Below are 15,465 nucleotides of genomic sequence, written 5' to 3'. Positions count from 1 at the left end.
ACGGATGGGATTTAAATATTTGTTGACTTTTAATGAAACCGAGGGTGCATCTCCATAGCACCTGAAACTCAAAATAAGAGACGCAATTTGCGCTACACAAATTGTGAATCTTGCTTCGAAACTATTTCAAAAGAGCTTATTTTGAAATTTGGCACATCTACACAGTGCCAAATTTCAAAATAACACACTATTTCGAGCCATCCCTAATCCTCATGCAACGAGGTTTACCAGGATGGCGAAAAAACAGCACACCCGTTATTTCAAAAAATATTTCAAAATACTGTGATGCTTGTGTAGATGCTGGGTAGATATTTCGGGATACCTCCAGTATCCCAAAATAGCCATGCAGTGTAGATGTACCCTTAATGCGAAATGCAAATAGTCACTGAAGGCAAATTTGGTCATTTGTTCCGTTCAAATGAAACTGATCTTTGGAAATGCTGTAGGGCCAGGAACAACTCATTAAACAAGCCCTACATAGTCTCCTATTCTCCAGAAGAAACATTCACAGCACTGTGGTGTGCCAGGTTGTTGCTGGGGGTTTTTTTTTTGGGGGGGGGGGGGGAGTTCCACTAAGAAGATTGCAATATTGTAAGGTTCAGTGTTGAAACGATTCTGTTTCTCATGCAATCAAGCCCTTCTCCCAAAGAAGGGGTAAGCATAAGTGCTCTTGTATATAATAAAAATGGCCTAAAAAAATCTCACATGCAACTGGTTTTCCTGGCAACTTTGAATGCCTTGGAATGTGGTGACAGACCTAGAACTACCCGCAGTTACTATTCAAATGCACTAGGGGGCAGCCTTAGGATAAGAAATAAATTTACCAATGCCAGAAGGCTCTACTGCTGTTGTTAATAACACCCTCTTTCCCCTATTAATATTTCATTTAATTTAATTAGCATCGGAGAAACTAATTAAAATAGATACCAGCGCCCCACAATCAGCAATAAATTGTATCATTATCAATAATTGTGCGCATACCCATAATTCTGCTCTTAATGTCATTTTTAAAAAGAATGACGTGTCTTCAAACTGTCCCAGAGGGGTAGCCGGGTTAGTCCGTAACTTTTAAACCAACTCATCTCATCTGACAAAGAGGGCTGTGCCCACGAACGCTCATGATGCTATACTATATTTTTGGTCCGTCCCTAAGGTGCCACAGGACTTCTTGTTGTTTTTGAAGTTCAAGCGACAGTCTACACACATGGAGCCGGCTCGTAAATATATTGGATCATGAGGTTTCAGGGTAAACCCCGCTTCCCCAGGTGGTTTTATCCACGAAAGCTCATATATTTGTTAAGTCTCTATGGTGCCAAAGGCCTGCTCCTTATTTCTGAAAACAGGGTTTGCCACAGAAGTCAGGGGCTTGCTCTTTCAGGGCCAGGCCTCTCGGATGGTGACGTGGTGCTGATGGAGGGACTGGTGGGACTGGCAGGCGAACAACACTTGCCTAAAGTGAAACTACCCAGGCAAGAACTACTCAGCGTTGACCAAGGCAAGACCCACCGCTCTGCACAACGGTGTGGCTGAATAAATGAAACTCCTGTTTCTGCCCTATGGAGCAGGAGCAGGGGCAGGGCCCAGGGCAGATCCGGCCCTTTGGGGGAGGCACTTTTTAAAAAGTCTTGTTCCTGGTAGGAAATAGTCTCTACAAAGGCGATACCGGCAGGCCCGCAGTTCAGGGCACGGGGGACTCACTGTCAGTAGCACTAAGTTCCCTAAGTTTTGACCGGCTGCTGAAAGTCTGCGGGGAGGCCACTGAGATCCCGAGGAGCCCGGCCACGGAGTGGAGGGGGGACCTCGTTGTTTGGCCTACAACTCAGCTCCCCCCCCTTGGGTGGATGCTGAGTCCTTCTCCCCAGCCAAGGGTAGCCAGTGGCCGCCCCCAGAGATCAGGCCAGGGGAGCCCCCGAATCCTGACAGCCCCCCCCACCAGGCAGGCCAGGCTGTTCCCTTCCCCCCCCCAGGGGGCTCTCCCTTCTGCAGCCTGCCCTTCTCCCCTTCTGCTGCCGCTGCTCCCATGGGGTGACGGGGGTGCAGCAGCTCAGCCCCCCCCATAGCCTGACTAAGCTTCCCCGGCACTGGAAGGGGGCCCGCTGCACCCCCGGCTTGAAGTGAGTTCCGGGGTGTAGAGCGGGGGTCAATGGCTTTGAGCCCCCCGCCCCCCAACTGTTCCAGGGCCCCTGCCCGGCTCCACAGCGAAGGAAACTTTGCAAAGACACGTCCCCCTCCCCCGCCCCGCAGCAGAGCGACAGGCCAGGGCCCCCAGGCCAGGCCCCCCCCGGGCTCGCCACTGCTGGGGGGGGGGAGAGCAGGTGGCAAAGCACGTGGCGTGGTCCGGGCCTGGGCACCAGGGGGTGCCAGGCGAGCGGGCCAGGGCGCCGGGAGCCCCACCGCGGTCCCCCACCCCGGGAGCGCTCCGAGCCGGCCCCCGCGGGGTCTGTACCTTGCTCAGACGCTGGGCGCGGGCCGCAGGCAGGGCCTTGGGCCGGCTCCTGGCAGCAGCCGCGGCGAGAGGAAACCCGGCCTGGGCAGCGCCTCCAGCCTCGGCTTTGCAGCTGGCTCTGGGGTGGGGCGAGCGGCGGCGGCGAGAAACTCGCGCCTGGCTCCAGCCCGTCCCTCCGCTGCAGGCTGGGGCCACGCAGGCCGAGGGCTCCGCTGGCTGCTGCAGATGGGGCAGGCCCCCGGGGCTGAACTCCCCCTTCCCTCCTGCTCCTAGGGGGGAGGGGCCTTGCCCTCTGTGCTGGCTGCAGGCGCCCGGGCGGGGCCGGCTGAGGGACTGTCTGGGGGGGGGGTCCCGCTGGCGGAGAAGCGCGCAGGATCGGGCCCCGTGAGAGGCAGGGCCCAAACACGACTGCTGCTGGGAAGCGAAATGTAAACACCGGCTCCAGGCATTGCCCCGGGCATCTCGGCTCGGCCAGTTCCCCCTTCTAGCCAGTAACGGGCGCTGCTCCTGCTTAGCCCCCGGCCAGGGCCAATCCGGAGTCAATCCCTTTCCAATTCGATTCAATCGAATGGCATCGAACCGAGCCCGGTCAGCCCCTACCTCGTCCTCCCAAGAACGTAGCCCCCACCACGCGGTGCTTAAAGGTTGGTTTTTATTAAAGAACAAAAGTCGCTTACAGAGGTTCCCCCCCCCAGAAAGGGGGAGGCGTTGGTTTGAATTTCTCCTTTCCTTGGGTGTTACCGTGAGTCGCCAACCGCCCTATAAAGTGCTGTCACATCCATCATCGACAAAGGGAAATAAATATACAGCATCAATAAATAAAAATGCAACAAATACTGGAGCAAGAGAAATCACAGTACATTTATATCCATTGCACATAGCCACTTTTTTCCAGTCTAGACACGGGGGGGGGTCAAGAAGTGGACAGACAAGGGGGCATGGATGGGGGCAGACACGGAGCAAGGAGAAGGCTGTTCGCACAGTGCCTCGATCCGGATTCACAGCGGGCCGTGTCTGTTTGGGTGTTTGGTTTGAATTCGCTTTCGGTCCATTGAAACTTTCGCGGCCGGCTTGCCCTGATGCGCAGGCGGCTGTATTTACACTGCTAGAAACGCTGCGCCCCAGAGCTCCGCAGTCCGGTATTTACACGGGGCTCCTTACCAATGGCTCGTGGCTATTTACACACCGAAGTCGCATGGCTTTGGGGCTGGATGGGGGCGGGGGGTTGGCTCATTGGGGCAGCAAGGGCGGCTTGAAGGAGCAGTTTCCCGTGCAGTGGCGAGGAGTGAGCATTTTGCAGGAGAAGTGGTGGAGCGCGTCGTGGGCCTCTGCGAAGCAACAGATAATTCGAATTCGTTACTCCGGGCGCCCGCGTTCACACCGGGCTCGGCTGCCCCGCCCGCGACACAATTTCGAGCCTCTTGTAAATCGCCTGGATCGCGTTTCCTTTCAGACCCACCCCCTGCCCCTCCGCGCACCGGGTTAAATGGGCCCCCCTTTTAGCCATTTCGTTGCAAACCCTTCAGCGCCTAACACGGCTTTGCCAAGCGATCGCGTCCCCCCCGCCTTGCTTTAGGCGAGATACCTTTCAACTTCTGCTGGATCGCGTAGCGGGCTTTCCTCTCCTGGTCCAGCTCGTTACACAAGGTATCTGGGGGGGAGGGAAACTGGATCAGAGCTGGGACCCCGCCCCTCGCGGGGTAGAAATCGCCGCCCCAGATAAAACCATTCCTGGGAGTTTGGGTTTCACACCGCCCCCAAACCAACGCGCTGGCTTCTGACTGCAACGCCTAGGAAACTGCGCTTCACGGCAGCGGGGCACCGTCCAAATTAACGCAAATGTCGGTAGTGACATGCCCAGGTAATTTTACGCCTCGGTTTTTAATTTAGAAACCGCGCAAATGGCTAATGCGCTAAGTCGTCCAATCACTCGGAGGGAAGAATGGCTCCCAGGCTAATCAGAGTACACACAAGGAGAGTCAATCAAAACAATAATTGTTACGTGACCTCCCATTGGCGCTCAAATGCCTGCGCGCAAGCTGCGCGCGTGTATCCCTCGCCTGAGCAGAGAGCTTACCTCGGACGATCTGTAGCTGCTGGACCATTTCTTCCCGGTACGCCAGCTCCCGCTTCATCTGATCCTGAAAATTATCTGCGCGGAGAGCAGGAAAAGTCGGGGAGAGAGGCTAAGCAGACTTCTCCCCCGCCTCCCCAGCATGCATTGATCCCTGCGGCTGGGAGGCAGGTCCCACCGGGGAGGGCGGGGGCTGCTCAAAACGGTGCGAAGCTAGAAGCCCCCCCGTGGGACAGTTCAAGGGTATTTTAAAGTATTACTAGAGCTGGAGTCATGGAGACTCCGAGGGGATGGGGCGCGGGTACCTTTCAGACTTTGGAATTCCCGTTCTAACTTCTTCCTGAGCTCCATTTGCTCCAGCAGCAGCTTTTGCAACTCGTCTGTTTAAAAAGAGAGCCACACATGAGTGGGGGGGGGCACACAGCCCCCCCCCCCCCCCACCACACACACACACACTTTCCATATGGGAAGGATCACGGTTCTATTCGCACTCCGCTCCATTCAGCACAGCAGTTAATCGCTCCTGGCCAAGGGGAGGAGTGACCCAAACACCTACCGCCTCAATACAACCAGAAAGGGAGGCCCCTGACATCGACAAGGCCGTCCTCACACGTCTACACGGCAGGGCTACAGCTACCCCGTCTACACAAGCCGCCTCTTATTTCAAATTCGTTCTCAAAATAAACGGTGCGCTCTTTTGCCATCCCGGGAGCCCTCGTTATGGCATGGCTGGAAATAGCCCGTCGGGGCACGGTGTAGACGCACCACATTTCAAAATGGCCTCTTTTGAAATTTGCAATTTGCGTGTCTTATTTCGAATTTAAGGTGCTGTGTAGACGTGATTCGTTTGGGGGGGGGGGCTGCGCTCCTTCCAAGGGCGCACACGAGCATTGAGCACGGGCGGGCTGACAACGCCACTTGGACGCTGGGTAAGAGAAGCGAGGCTGGTTTGAGAAGCCCAACGGGGCTCATGAATCGTTCCTCGGGATTTCTGACCCCCCACCCCACCCCCTTTGGAAGAGCTCCGCTCCTCCGGCTGGACTGGGGGGCGCTTCAAATCCCCGCACATTAAGAGACCATGCAAATGACACAAGCAGCCCCCCACCCCCCGCCCTCATGGAAAGGGAGACGAGAAGGTGGAGGCGAGTGATCACCCTGGTCCCTTTCCCGGGACGCTAGGAACCCGGCCGGGTTCGTGAGGGCTGCGGGGGAGGCGACCTTCCAGGGGTTCTCTGGCAGCTACATCGCCAGCCAGCCCGAAGGAGCAGCGAGCTGAGAGTCGATGCCGCTTTATTGGCTTCCAGGTCTCTCTCCCTGCGCGCTCGTCTCGCCCCCGGCTGTTTCCGCAGCGCCCGATTTGCGCTGAGCGCAACCCATTTATTAGGGCAGCAGCTTTCCCGGGCTGCTGATGCCCCTGAGAAACGTGCGGATCTGGGAGGTGCCGCGGGACTCCTCGCTGTACCGGCTTCCCCTGGGAAACGCTGTGCGCTTCAGCCCCACGGCCGCTACGTCTACACGCCATAAGTGATCGGATGCAGAGCAGCGGAGCGTGTCCCAGTTACCCAAGGGGAGATCTCGCTCCCCGTCAGCCTCTTCCACTAGGGCAAAGCCCAAAGGGTGGGGAAGTGGCGTGTAACGCCTCATGTGCACCGCTCCCCCCTTTTTTTTGGCGTTTCCCCGTAGAAGGAGTTTCACACACTTCTTGCGACGGGGCATTCCGGTACCGCACCGGTACGCTCGTGAGGCCGTGCTCTCTGCTTCCCAACCCCTGCTGCTTCCATTCCGCCCTCGTTGGCAGTTTTTAAAAATCGGTTTAATTACCCCTCCCCCGTCCTTTCATTAGAGGGCAGGGGCCATTTTACTGAAACTTTCGGTAAAGCCCCGTCGCTTCCTGCCCCCCCCCCCACCCCGTCGGGGCCTGAGATTCCGGGAGTCGAGAGAGCAGCTTGGGGCAGGATCCGACGCAGCTGAGAAGCGAATGGAAACCCCCTCGGCTAGAGGGAGCGCAGATCGCAGGAGCCTCACCTCTTGCCAGATTTTCTAGGTCTTTTTCAACCAGTGGGGTCCCCATAAAGTCCATGCTGAGCGCCTCCTCGCCTGCGGGGCGGAAGATGTCTAGGGTTAGATCGGTCCTGGGGGCGGGGGGGAGAGAAGCCGCCGCTCGTTTGGAGTTCAGGCGCGCACCAGGGCAGGCCTGCAAGCACCGGACTGTGGTCACAAACAGCGCTCCCCAGCACCGGCCAGGGTGTGGACTGATCGCGTGTGAAAGGCACCAGCCACACACCTTTCTCCAGCTGGGAGAGGAGCTGACCTACCCCCCTTCTGCATGAAATCCAGTTGCAAGGGAGGCTATAAATTCCTTGGAGCAGCGCCCTGATCTTAAACCGCCAGGAAGCCGGTGGCACTTGAAAGACTCACACAGGCAGCAGGATCATAGTTTGTTAGTCTTTTAAGTGCCCACCGCACTCCGTGTTACTCTGTCTCAGCAACAACCACAACGATTCCGGTGGCACTTGCAAGACGAACGAACGAACATCCCCCCCATATAAGTCCTATAAGTGCCACCAGACGCCCTGTTGGTTTGGCTGAAATCGACCAACCCGACACCTTATCTTACCAGCTACCGATCACTCCGTGCAAGGGGGAGAGTAAATCACGAAACCAGGGGGCTAAAAATCGGATCCGTGTGTGTAAATGACCAAACCCGGAGGGGGAAGGAAAGCAAATCAAGATTATAGCGACCCAAGCCAAGTGACTTGTAGCTCACCAAGTTACTTAAATATTTATTTGCCTAAAGCTGTAGGGGACAGCTTTTTACGGGTGATTTAAGTGCGCTCCTTTCCGGGGAGAAGAATAAGTGCTGTCAAAATATCTATTATTTAGGCGGAAGATAAGGAGGGCAGGAGAGATGGACTGGCCCCTTTACACGCACTCCGATTCCCGTGTGAACGTTCGGAGACCGGGTTCCAAAACCCAAACGCCTCCTTTGGCGCAGAAGGCCGAGGCGGTGCCTGCTGCTTACCTCTGTCGGTATTTGCAGGGCTTGCATGCGAGACATTCCTTTGGTCCTGATAGGATTTGCCGGGCTCTAAATCCTCCGCTGTCGAGTGATTGTCGTCTTTATCTTGCTCTTAAAAGGCAATAAACCGATTTTCAGCCGTAAGCAACGAAAGTATGATCCTAATATATCCTTAATTACATAATTAAGGACAAAGTCCTTATGAAAGCCTTCTAATCCTAATCGCCTTGCGAGTGGAAAGTCGGTTCACCCGCCAGCCTACGGCAGAGACCAGAGGAGAGGCTGAAAATCAGACTCTAAACTCTCTCGAGTGCAAAAATAAAACGGGCAAGCCAACAGCTGCTTTGGGGTTGTCTCTGCCACGCCGTTTGCCAGGGAGAACTCACCGCAGAGAAAGGGAGAGGGGGAAATACTGTGCCCCCCAGGACACTGAAGCAAGCGTCTGCACCGAAATCAATCCGATCCAATCAACCCCAAAAGCCGTCAGATTCGGATTACGGGCATGAAAGGACCTTCCCTTAGACCCGCTAAGTTTGTTACAAGGTCCTGCCCGAGATTCGTGTCCCTTGGTGGGTTTGGGATAAGAAATATTCCCACGGGGGGGGGGATTCTCTTTTCTCTCCCCCTCCCTCTTTGCCATTTGCTAGCGCAGAGCTCGAGTTACCATTGGCCTCGGGGTTGCAAAGGTAAGCGGGCAGCGGCGCCAGGCAAGCGGGGTTCTTCAGAGCCGGCAGCGGCTCCTCTCGTTCCGGGGCGTAGGCCTTCGAGAAACAAAAGGACACATTACATGCAATTAGCCCGGGAGGGGTCCCGCCGCCAGCCCCGCGCCGCTTCGGTTCAGTCGGGGACACGGGCTGGTTTCGCTCCGGCTGCGGCCGGTGGCCACACAGGGACCCCGCAGCGCTTTACGCAGCGAGCGCTCCGGAGTAAGGGACCCCCCCATCCCCATCCCCATCCAGCCGCGGCGCGCACGGGCGTTTCAAAGCCGGCTCCCTCCCCCAACAGGAAACCTTCTCGACAGGTTAATGGGTTGGGGGGTTCAGAATCCTAGAAGCGGAGCGGGCTCCGAATCAAAGCCCTGCCCTGGCGCTCACACGGGCTCCGACGGGCGCTGGCGGGCCCTGGCTAGCCCAGCAGCGGCCGTGGCGCGCTGTATTTCCTTCCCGGGCCGGCACCCCCTCGCCCCCCGCCGGTGCCTTGTCCGGACAGGCCTGGCCGCTCCCCGGGAGATCCCGGACCCCGGCTCGGGGGAGCTCCCCCGGCGCTGCCGCAGCCCCCCACCTCGTAGCCGCCTCGGCTGCCGCTCCTCTGCGGGCTCCCCTCCGGCCGCGGCTGGGTCCCTTCCTCCGGCCCCTTGGCCCCGGCTTTCTCCTCCGCCGGCGGCGGCTCCGCGGCCCCCTCGGCGGCCGCCTCCTCCTCCTCGTCCTCGGGGAAGCGGTTGGACTCCACGTCCACTTCGGGCTCGTCGGCGGTGTCTGCGCCGGGCGAGAGGGAGCGGTAGCTGGAGCTGCCCTCGCTGAGGAAGTCCGGGGAGAGGTAGCCGCCCGCGCCCCGGCCCGCCCCGCCGTAGGCCTCCCGGGTGCCGTAGAGCTTGGCGATGCTCTCCGCGTCCTTCACCACGGGCCGGAAGGCGGAGAGGTAGCTGCCCTTCCTGGGCAGGGGCAGCGGGGGCAGCAGCGCCTCGTCCCCCGAGCGCTCCTCCTCGGCGGCCGCCCTGGAGAGGGCGCTGGAGCAGCGCTCGCCCTCCGCCCCGGAGCCCTCCTGCGGGGTGGCGCTGCTGCGCCCGCTGCCCGACGGCTCCGAGCCCTCCAGTTCGCCGGGGCGGCCGCCCAGGCCCGGCGGGTCGGCGGCGGCCGCGGCCGCAGCAGCGGCGGCCGCCACTACCACGGCGGTGGCGGCGGCTTTGGCCTGGCTCTGGGCCGGGTAGGGCGGCACCGGGAGGCTGCCGGCCGCCGGCCAGAACATGGGGAAAGGCGGGTAGACGCCGCTGTCCTTGCCGGCGCCCGCCTGGTGCGGCGGCTGCTGGGGCTGGTGCGGGTGGGGGTGCGGGTGGCCCCAGAACATGCCCGGCGGCAGGGCGCCCCCCTTGCCCGGCTCGCCGCCGCCGGCGCCGCCCAGCGAGTCCTCCTGCTTCTTGGGGCAGAGGCCGAAGGCGGCGGCCGGGAAGCCGTAGGGGTGCGGGAAGAGCGGCGGCGGCAGCTTCTGCAGCATCCCGAAGCCTTTGCTGGGCACCGGGATGACCGGGTAGCTGCGCACCGCGCCGGCCGGACCGTGCGCCCCCGCCGCTCCGCCGTGCGCCGCGGCCAGGCTCAGCGCGCCGCGCTCCCCGGGCGCCTCCTCCCCGCCGCAGCGCAGGCTCTTGTGCGCCGGGGCCAGCTCGGCTCCGCCGGGGGGCGGCGGCGGGTGCAGGGCGGCCTTGGCGGCCGACGAGGCGCCGCTGGCGGCCGACCCGTGCAGGGAGAAGGTCCGCTTGCGGGTCCCGCCGTTGAACATGGCCTTGACATCCTCCCAGGCGTGGCTCAGCTCGTCCGTGGCCGTCTTGTCGCTGAGCTTGAGGTGCCGGCGCCAGGAGTTGAAGTTGGCGGCGTCGGGCTGCGTGTACTTGGCCTCGGGCGTGCGGTGCGAGTGGAAGATGAACTTGTTGGGCGAGAAGTACATGCTGCAGTAGCCGCACTTGATGCACTTGGCCCGCGAGCTGTTGTAGCGGGCGGGGATGAAGCTGCCCCGCGAGCCCCAGGCGCACTCGTGCACCACGTCGAAGGCGAAGTTCTCCGGCAGCTTGGGCGGCTTGTGCTCGCCCAGGAAGGACTTGCAGAGCCGCTCCGCCTCCCGCTTGGTGATCATGCCGCAGCGCCGGGAAGAGATGGGCATGGCCCCGGCCCGCCGCAGGATCTCCAGCTGCACCGGGGTGCACTGCACGCAGGTGATGCCCAGCGCCACCCGCCGGTTGTGGATCTCATTGTAGCTGTAGTTCTTCAGCAGGGTGTTGGAGATCTGCGCCAGGCACAGCCGCTCCTGGCCGTCGATCACCAGCGACACGATGGGCACCCCGTACAGCGAGGTCTCCCCCACTTGGTTGGGTTTGAGGGGGCTGGCGCCCGCGTAGGGCTGCAGCTCTTGCTTGGAGTTCGGGGAGGAGCTTCCTTCTCTCCCAGTACCCAGCTGACTGGCGATCGCCTCCATCCCCCCCAAAAAAGCCCTGCAAAACAAGAGGCAGAGAAGGCCGCGATTAGCCGCGCTCCTGGGGGGACCGGCCAGCCGAGAAGGGGGCCCGGGAAGCGCTCGGCCTTTGCGTGGCAGGCAGCGGATCCCCGCTACCTGGTCATACCCAGCCTGAGCGCGATGGAGAGAGCGCAGCATCCGCCTCTCCACCGCGGCAGGGGCATGGCCCGGGCAGAAACCTCCCCGGCGTGGTGCGAGCAGCCGCTTTTCCAGGCTACGGCTCGGCAGGTTTTTTTTTTTCCCTGGGAGTTCAAACCACGTTTCCCCCTCCTCCCACCTAAGCTAGGGTCTGTCCGCGGCTCCATCCCCGCGCCCACCGGAGACTCAAGACCAAAATGTCACTAGGAGGGAACCAGGCTGAGAGCCGGACGGGGGGCGCCGGAGAGGAAGCGAGATCGAGTATTTCCGAGCCCCAAAAGGGCACCCGTGGAGGTGGGCGAGGGAGCTCTCGGCGCGTTTCGTTACACAAGTAAATAGCACGTTCAGAAATTCAACCCCGGCCGGGCCCTGGTGGTTCTCAGGGATGCCCTTCGGGGCTGCTTAGGCGCCGGGCAGAAAGCGCAGCGACACCCACCCACCCACCCACCCACCGTGCGTCCCTTCGGCAAGTGTTGGGGATGGTTTGGTTTTGGGTGGGGATTTATTTCTATGTCGCTGGTTTGGTTGTTTCTCCTCCCTTTTTCCTCCTATGTTTAAATCTCCCACGTCCTCGCCCTCAACTATTTCTCGTGGATCAGTTGGCGTTTAAATAGCCCTTCGACTTGGCCAGGGGTTGTAATGGACCAGAGGAGGAGGGGGAAAAAGAGGCTTTGGGTAGCGCTGCGTGGAGTTGTAGTTACACATCAGAGGAGCTACTCAGTAAATAACTAGCTAACCGGCCTGCCCCACTTTCCGATCACCGTGCGGGGACTTAGCGCCAGGCTGTTTTAAATACACTCTTGTCTTTCTTAGCCTCGCAGTAATCCTGCGGGGACGGGGGGCCGCAGCTAGCGAATCAAGCCCCGCTGGAAAGGACCCCCAGTTGCCAGCGCGAAGGGGTAAACAGGAGCGCGGATTGAGGCCAGCCGAGGCAGCCGAAAGTTGCCGCTGGTGCTACGCCGCGGTGGGCCCCGAGTTATTTTTAAACGCGCTGGATTCGCCCATGGACTCGACACGAATTGAGCCAGCCTGGAACGGCTCCCTGTGCTAATGCCATTCCCGGGGATTAGGAGCGAGGGCGATTACTGCCCGGCCCCATCAGGCTCCGACTCGCCCCGCCAGCAGAAAGGCAGACCCGTGAGCCCCGCAAATTAGCTTATCGAAAAGGGATCGCCGCATTAAGCAGCTTTCGGTGTAATTACACAAAATAGCTGGCGTGTCCTCCTCGACAATGTGAAGACAACCCCCCCCCCCCACACACACACACACACTCCTGGCGTATTCCAGACGAACCGGGTGCGCTAGTTTCCTCCCGGCCGCAGCCAAAATATCTCGGGCTGGAAGCCGACACCGGGGGAACGGATTGATTCCGATTTACCGGAGGGGGATTTTGTTTTGGTTTGTTATTTTAAATGCCTCATTCAAGGCAGCAAAGTTGCTCCCCCTCCCCCACGGCCCAGCCTAATTGGACGTGAAACCGGCGGAATATTGGCGAACGGAGCGACCTGGAAACGAATTCCGCCGCTAGAAAGCGAATTGAACGAGGCGCCGGCCGGGAAGGGAGCAGGGAGAGATGCTGCGGCAGGGGAGGCGAGGGTTGTGGCCGCAAAGCAGCCAGAGACGGTGGCAAACGATTCCCGGGCTCTGCTTGGGATGTGGGGGTCGGTTTCCCCGCAGGTTTGCAAACCCGATTTCAGGAAAGCGGAGGGGCAGGTTCGCGGGGAGGGAGGCGGCTTACCTGGCGCGGTGCGATCCCTAGGTCCGGGCTGGCCAGCGGGGCGAGGTGGGAAGCACTTGTCCAATAGTCCCAGAACCCGCACAAAACCAGCCAGCCCCCCCCCTCCCGGCTCGCTCCTTCCCAGCCGCCAGAGGCATCCAACCCCCCCGCCAGGTGTTTCATGAGCGCTCCGGGGCTCCTGCCCTTGGCCGGGCGCCTCCCGCGCGGAGCTGCCGCCCGAAAAGTGACCACATGGCGAGTCCAAAGAGGCTCCTGATCCTTAGCCGGAGACGTTGCCCATTGATCCAGTGACAGCTAAAATAATAGGAAGGCGCAAGGCACACCCACTTCGCCCCGCGTCTGCACAGCCCCTGCCTGCGGGACCCGGGCGAGCGTCAATCATGGTGGCGCTCCAGTCAATCAACACGCAGCAGAGGCTGATTTAAAACGGGGGGGGGGGGGAGAATTGCTGGGGGGAGGTGACGTGAAGGGGGGGGGAGAGGAAAAGAAAAAGCGCTGAGAAAAATCCACGCGCTCCGGCCAAGGTAAGCGCCTGGCTCTCTTCACCTTTCACCTCGGCGCACTGCAGGGCGAGGCGAACTCTTGCGTTTGGCTAGGGAGGGGCTCGTAGAAAGGGGGTGCCGCGGGAGGGGGGGTAGAGCCGCTTGGGCTCCTATCCTTGTATGGATCTCTCCTGCCTGGCTTCCAGCGCCGGAGGCGGGGAGCCAGGAGAGGCGGCAGGCCAGGTGGATTTCAGGGCGCAGGGAGTGCGCCTTGGAGAGCAGCGGCGTTGGGGAGGCCGGGAGGCAAAGCACTGGGGCTTGGAGAGGGCCGGAATTTTTCAGCCAAGGCCGGCGCGCCGGGAAGGAAGGCTGGGGGCTGCCCACCCGGAACCGGCGAAGAAAAGTTTGCAGCAGTGACGGGCCTGCGTCGGCTTCGCGCTGGCCCTAGAGCTCGGCTCCGCGCCCCACACTTGGCGCTACCTCGATGCGCTCCGCAGGGCAGGGCGCCGCTCGGAGAGGGAGCGAAGCGGCGAAATGTGGGGCCGTGGGTGGGTTTTTTTTCCAGCCTTCCAATGGCCCCGAAAGCCACCCCCGGGCTGGGTGGGAGGCTCTCCGGGCGGCCCGGATCCGCAGCAAAGCGCCGAGGGCGGGAATCGTTGGGAGACCCCCGAAGGAAGGAATTGGTGCGGTGTCGCGTGGCGGGGCCATCCAACGCGCGGGCCCGATCGGTTTTTTGGGGGGGGGCAGGAAATCGGACAGGGAGCCCCCCCCCCGCCTCTGGCTCAGCAGCTCCGCGGCGGGGTAATTAAGCGCGGTCCCAGGACGGCGCTGATTGTTTTTTAAACTTTGCCTTTAGCGGCCGCCGCAGGCTGGAGGGCCCCCCCCCCCCCCCGCCGATCTATTGGGGCAGTTCTGGCCGGGAACGAAAGACGGGCTCGATTAACTATTTATAAGCGGATCACTCACCCCCCTCAGCCCCCGGGGACGGGGAATCTCTCGCTCCGTCTGCCCCGCAGCTCGCCCGGCGAAGCTGCGCCCCAAAGTCCCCGAAAGAGCCGTCCGGGCTCCCCCGGGCCGCTCCCTGCAGCCCTGGCGTTTGGGGCGCGGGTCCGAATTCGGGCCGGGGCGTGTGAACTCAAGCGGCCATGCGGAGCCGCGAGATTCGTTAGCGGAACGGCCCCCGCAAGGGACACGCTGGTTTTTGGTAATTCGGGGACTGCGGCGACTCGGATTTTTTTTGGGGGGAGGCCTCATTGTGCTCCCTTTAAAAAGAAAAAACCCACCCCTGGGCCTCTGTGTAGAAACAGCCACCGCCCCCCCCCCCTTTTCTCGCCTCTGCCGAATTGACAAGCGCGTAAAATAAAAATAATCGGGACTAAAGCGAGCGCGTCGCTGGGGGCTGATTCCCCCGCCGCTCCGGGGAAGAGCCGCTGGACGTGGGAAGGGGAGACACACTGGGCGGGAGAAGCGCGGAGTCTCATATTTTTCCCCCTAAAATCGGAATCTCCCCCCCCCCCAAAAAAATGCTTTTCTCTGCCCCCCAGCCGGCGTGGCCGCGCCGCGGGCTGCTTCCAACCCGCGGTGGCATTAAGTGCTCTTAATGGCCACGTTAATTAAACTGTAATTAATCATACTGTCCGGCCCACATTTGAGCAATTACACTAATCAAACAGAAGTTAATAACGGCCCGCGGCTCGCCCCCGGCTATTCCTTTTGTGCAGCCGCTTCCCATCCATCGCCAGCAGCTCTGGCCCCGCGCGAACATATGTGTTCCGCACGCGAGCAAGTATTGTTATGAAAATGCCACCGCCGCTCGGGCTCGCCTGTTCCACGGCTCGTATTTGTCCTTGAAAGCAGATTTAGGGCCATAAATCTCCTGCTAGGAATATGAGCCAGGCGCGGCTTTCGGGGCAGAGGCCGGAGCGGCCCTTTCTGCGCGCAGCAGAATTAATCACCGCTAGGACATGGCCTGCGGGGGGGCGCCTGCCCGCAGAACTGGCTGAGTGAAGTTTCCTTGCTCTCCAAGAGCCCGTATTCTCCGCTCTCGGGTTACCTCGCCCTGCGGGAGGGGGTTGGATGCCACATTTATTCCGACTCCAGGAGAGGGCCCGGCCGCTTTCCCTGCAATAATTACACGCTGCTGCGGGAATTATTCCTCGCCTTTTAATTGTTTTAAGCAACCCTCGAATGCTGCGCGGGGGCGCAGGACTGCGCGGCGCGCAATGGTCTCAGGAGTTCGGGGCCAGCGCACGCTGCCTTGAACAAGCAGCCCCAGGAGTCCGTGGAGCAGTGCCCCTCGGCCTCCTTCCGCGGCGGCGCAGCCTGCCTTTGAGCCGCCAGAAGAAT

At 60.6% G+C, this 15,465-nt stretch overlaps 1 protein-coding gene across 1 annotated transcript; it reads right to left on the bottom strand.

Annotated features, from left to right (window-relative positions):
• Positions 1-3,081: 3,081 nt before the first annotated feature.
• SKOR1 (SKI family transcriptional corepressor 1) lies at positions 3,082-11,009 on the bottom strand. The gene is made up of 8 exons (XM_075896765.2): positions 8,821-11,009; positions 8,204-8,300; positions 7,543-7,650; positions 6,546-6,617; positions 4,826-4,900; positions 4,524-4,598; positions 4,032-4,097; positions 3,082-3,774 (listed from the first exon to the last, which is right to left on the bottom strand). Exons 1-8 carry the CDS (start codon positions 10,897-10,899, stop codon positions 3,677-3,679), a joined length of 2,670 nt encoding a protein of 889 aa, XP_075752880.2. The 5' UTR covers positions 10,900-11,009; the 3' UTR covers positions 3,082-3,676.
• Positions 11,010-15,465: the final 4,456 nt, after the last annotated feature.

This window comes from Pelodiscus sinensis, chromosome 14 (assembly GCF_052426305.1).
Source record: "Pelodiscus sinensis isolate ZL-2025 chromosome 14, ASM5242630v1, whole genome shotgun sequence".
Taxonomy (NCBI): Eukaryota; Metazoa; Chordata; order Testudines; family Trionychidae; genus Pelodiscus; species Pelodiscus sinensis.
Note: the sequence above shows the minus strand (reverse complement) of the source record. Positions and strands in the feature narration are given on the sequence as shown.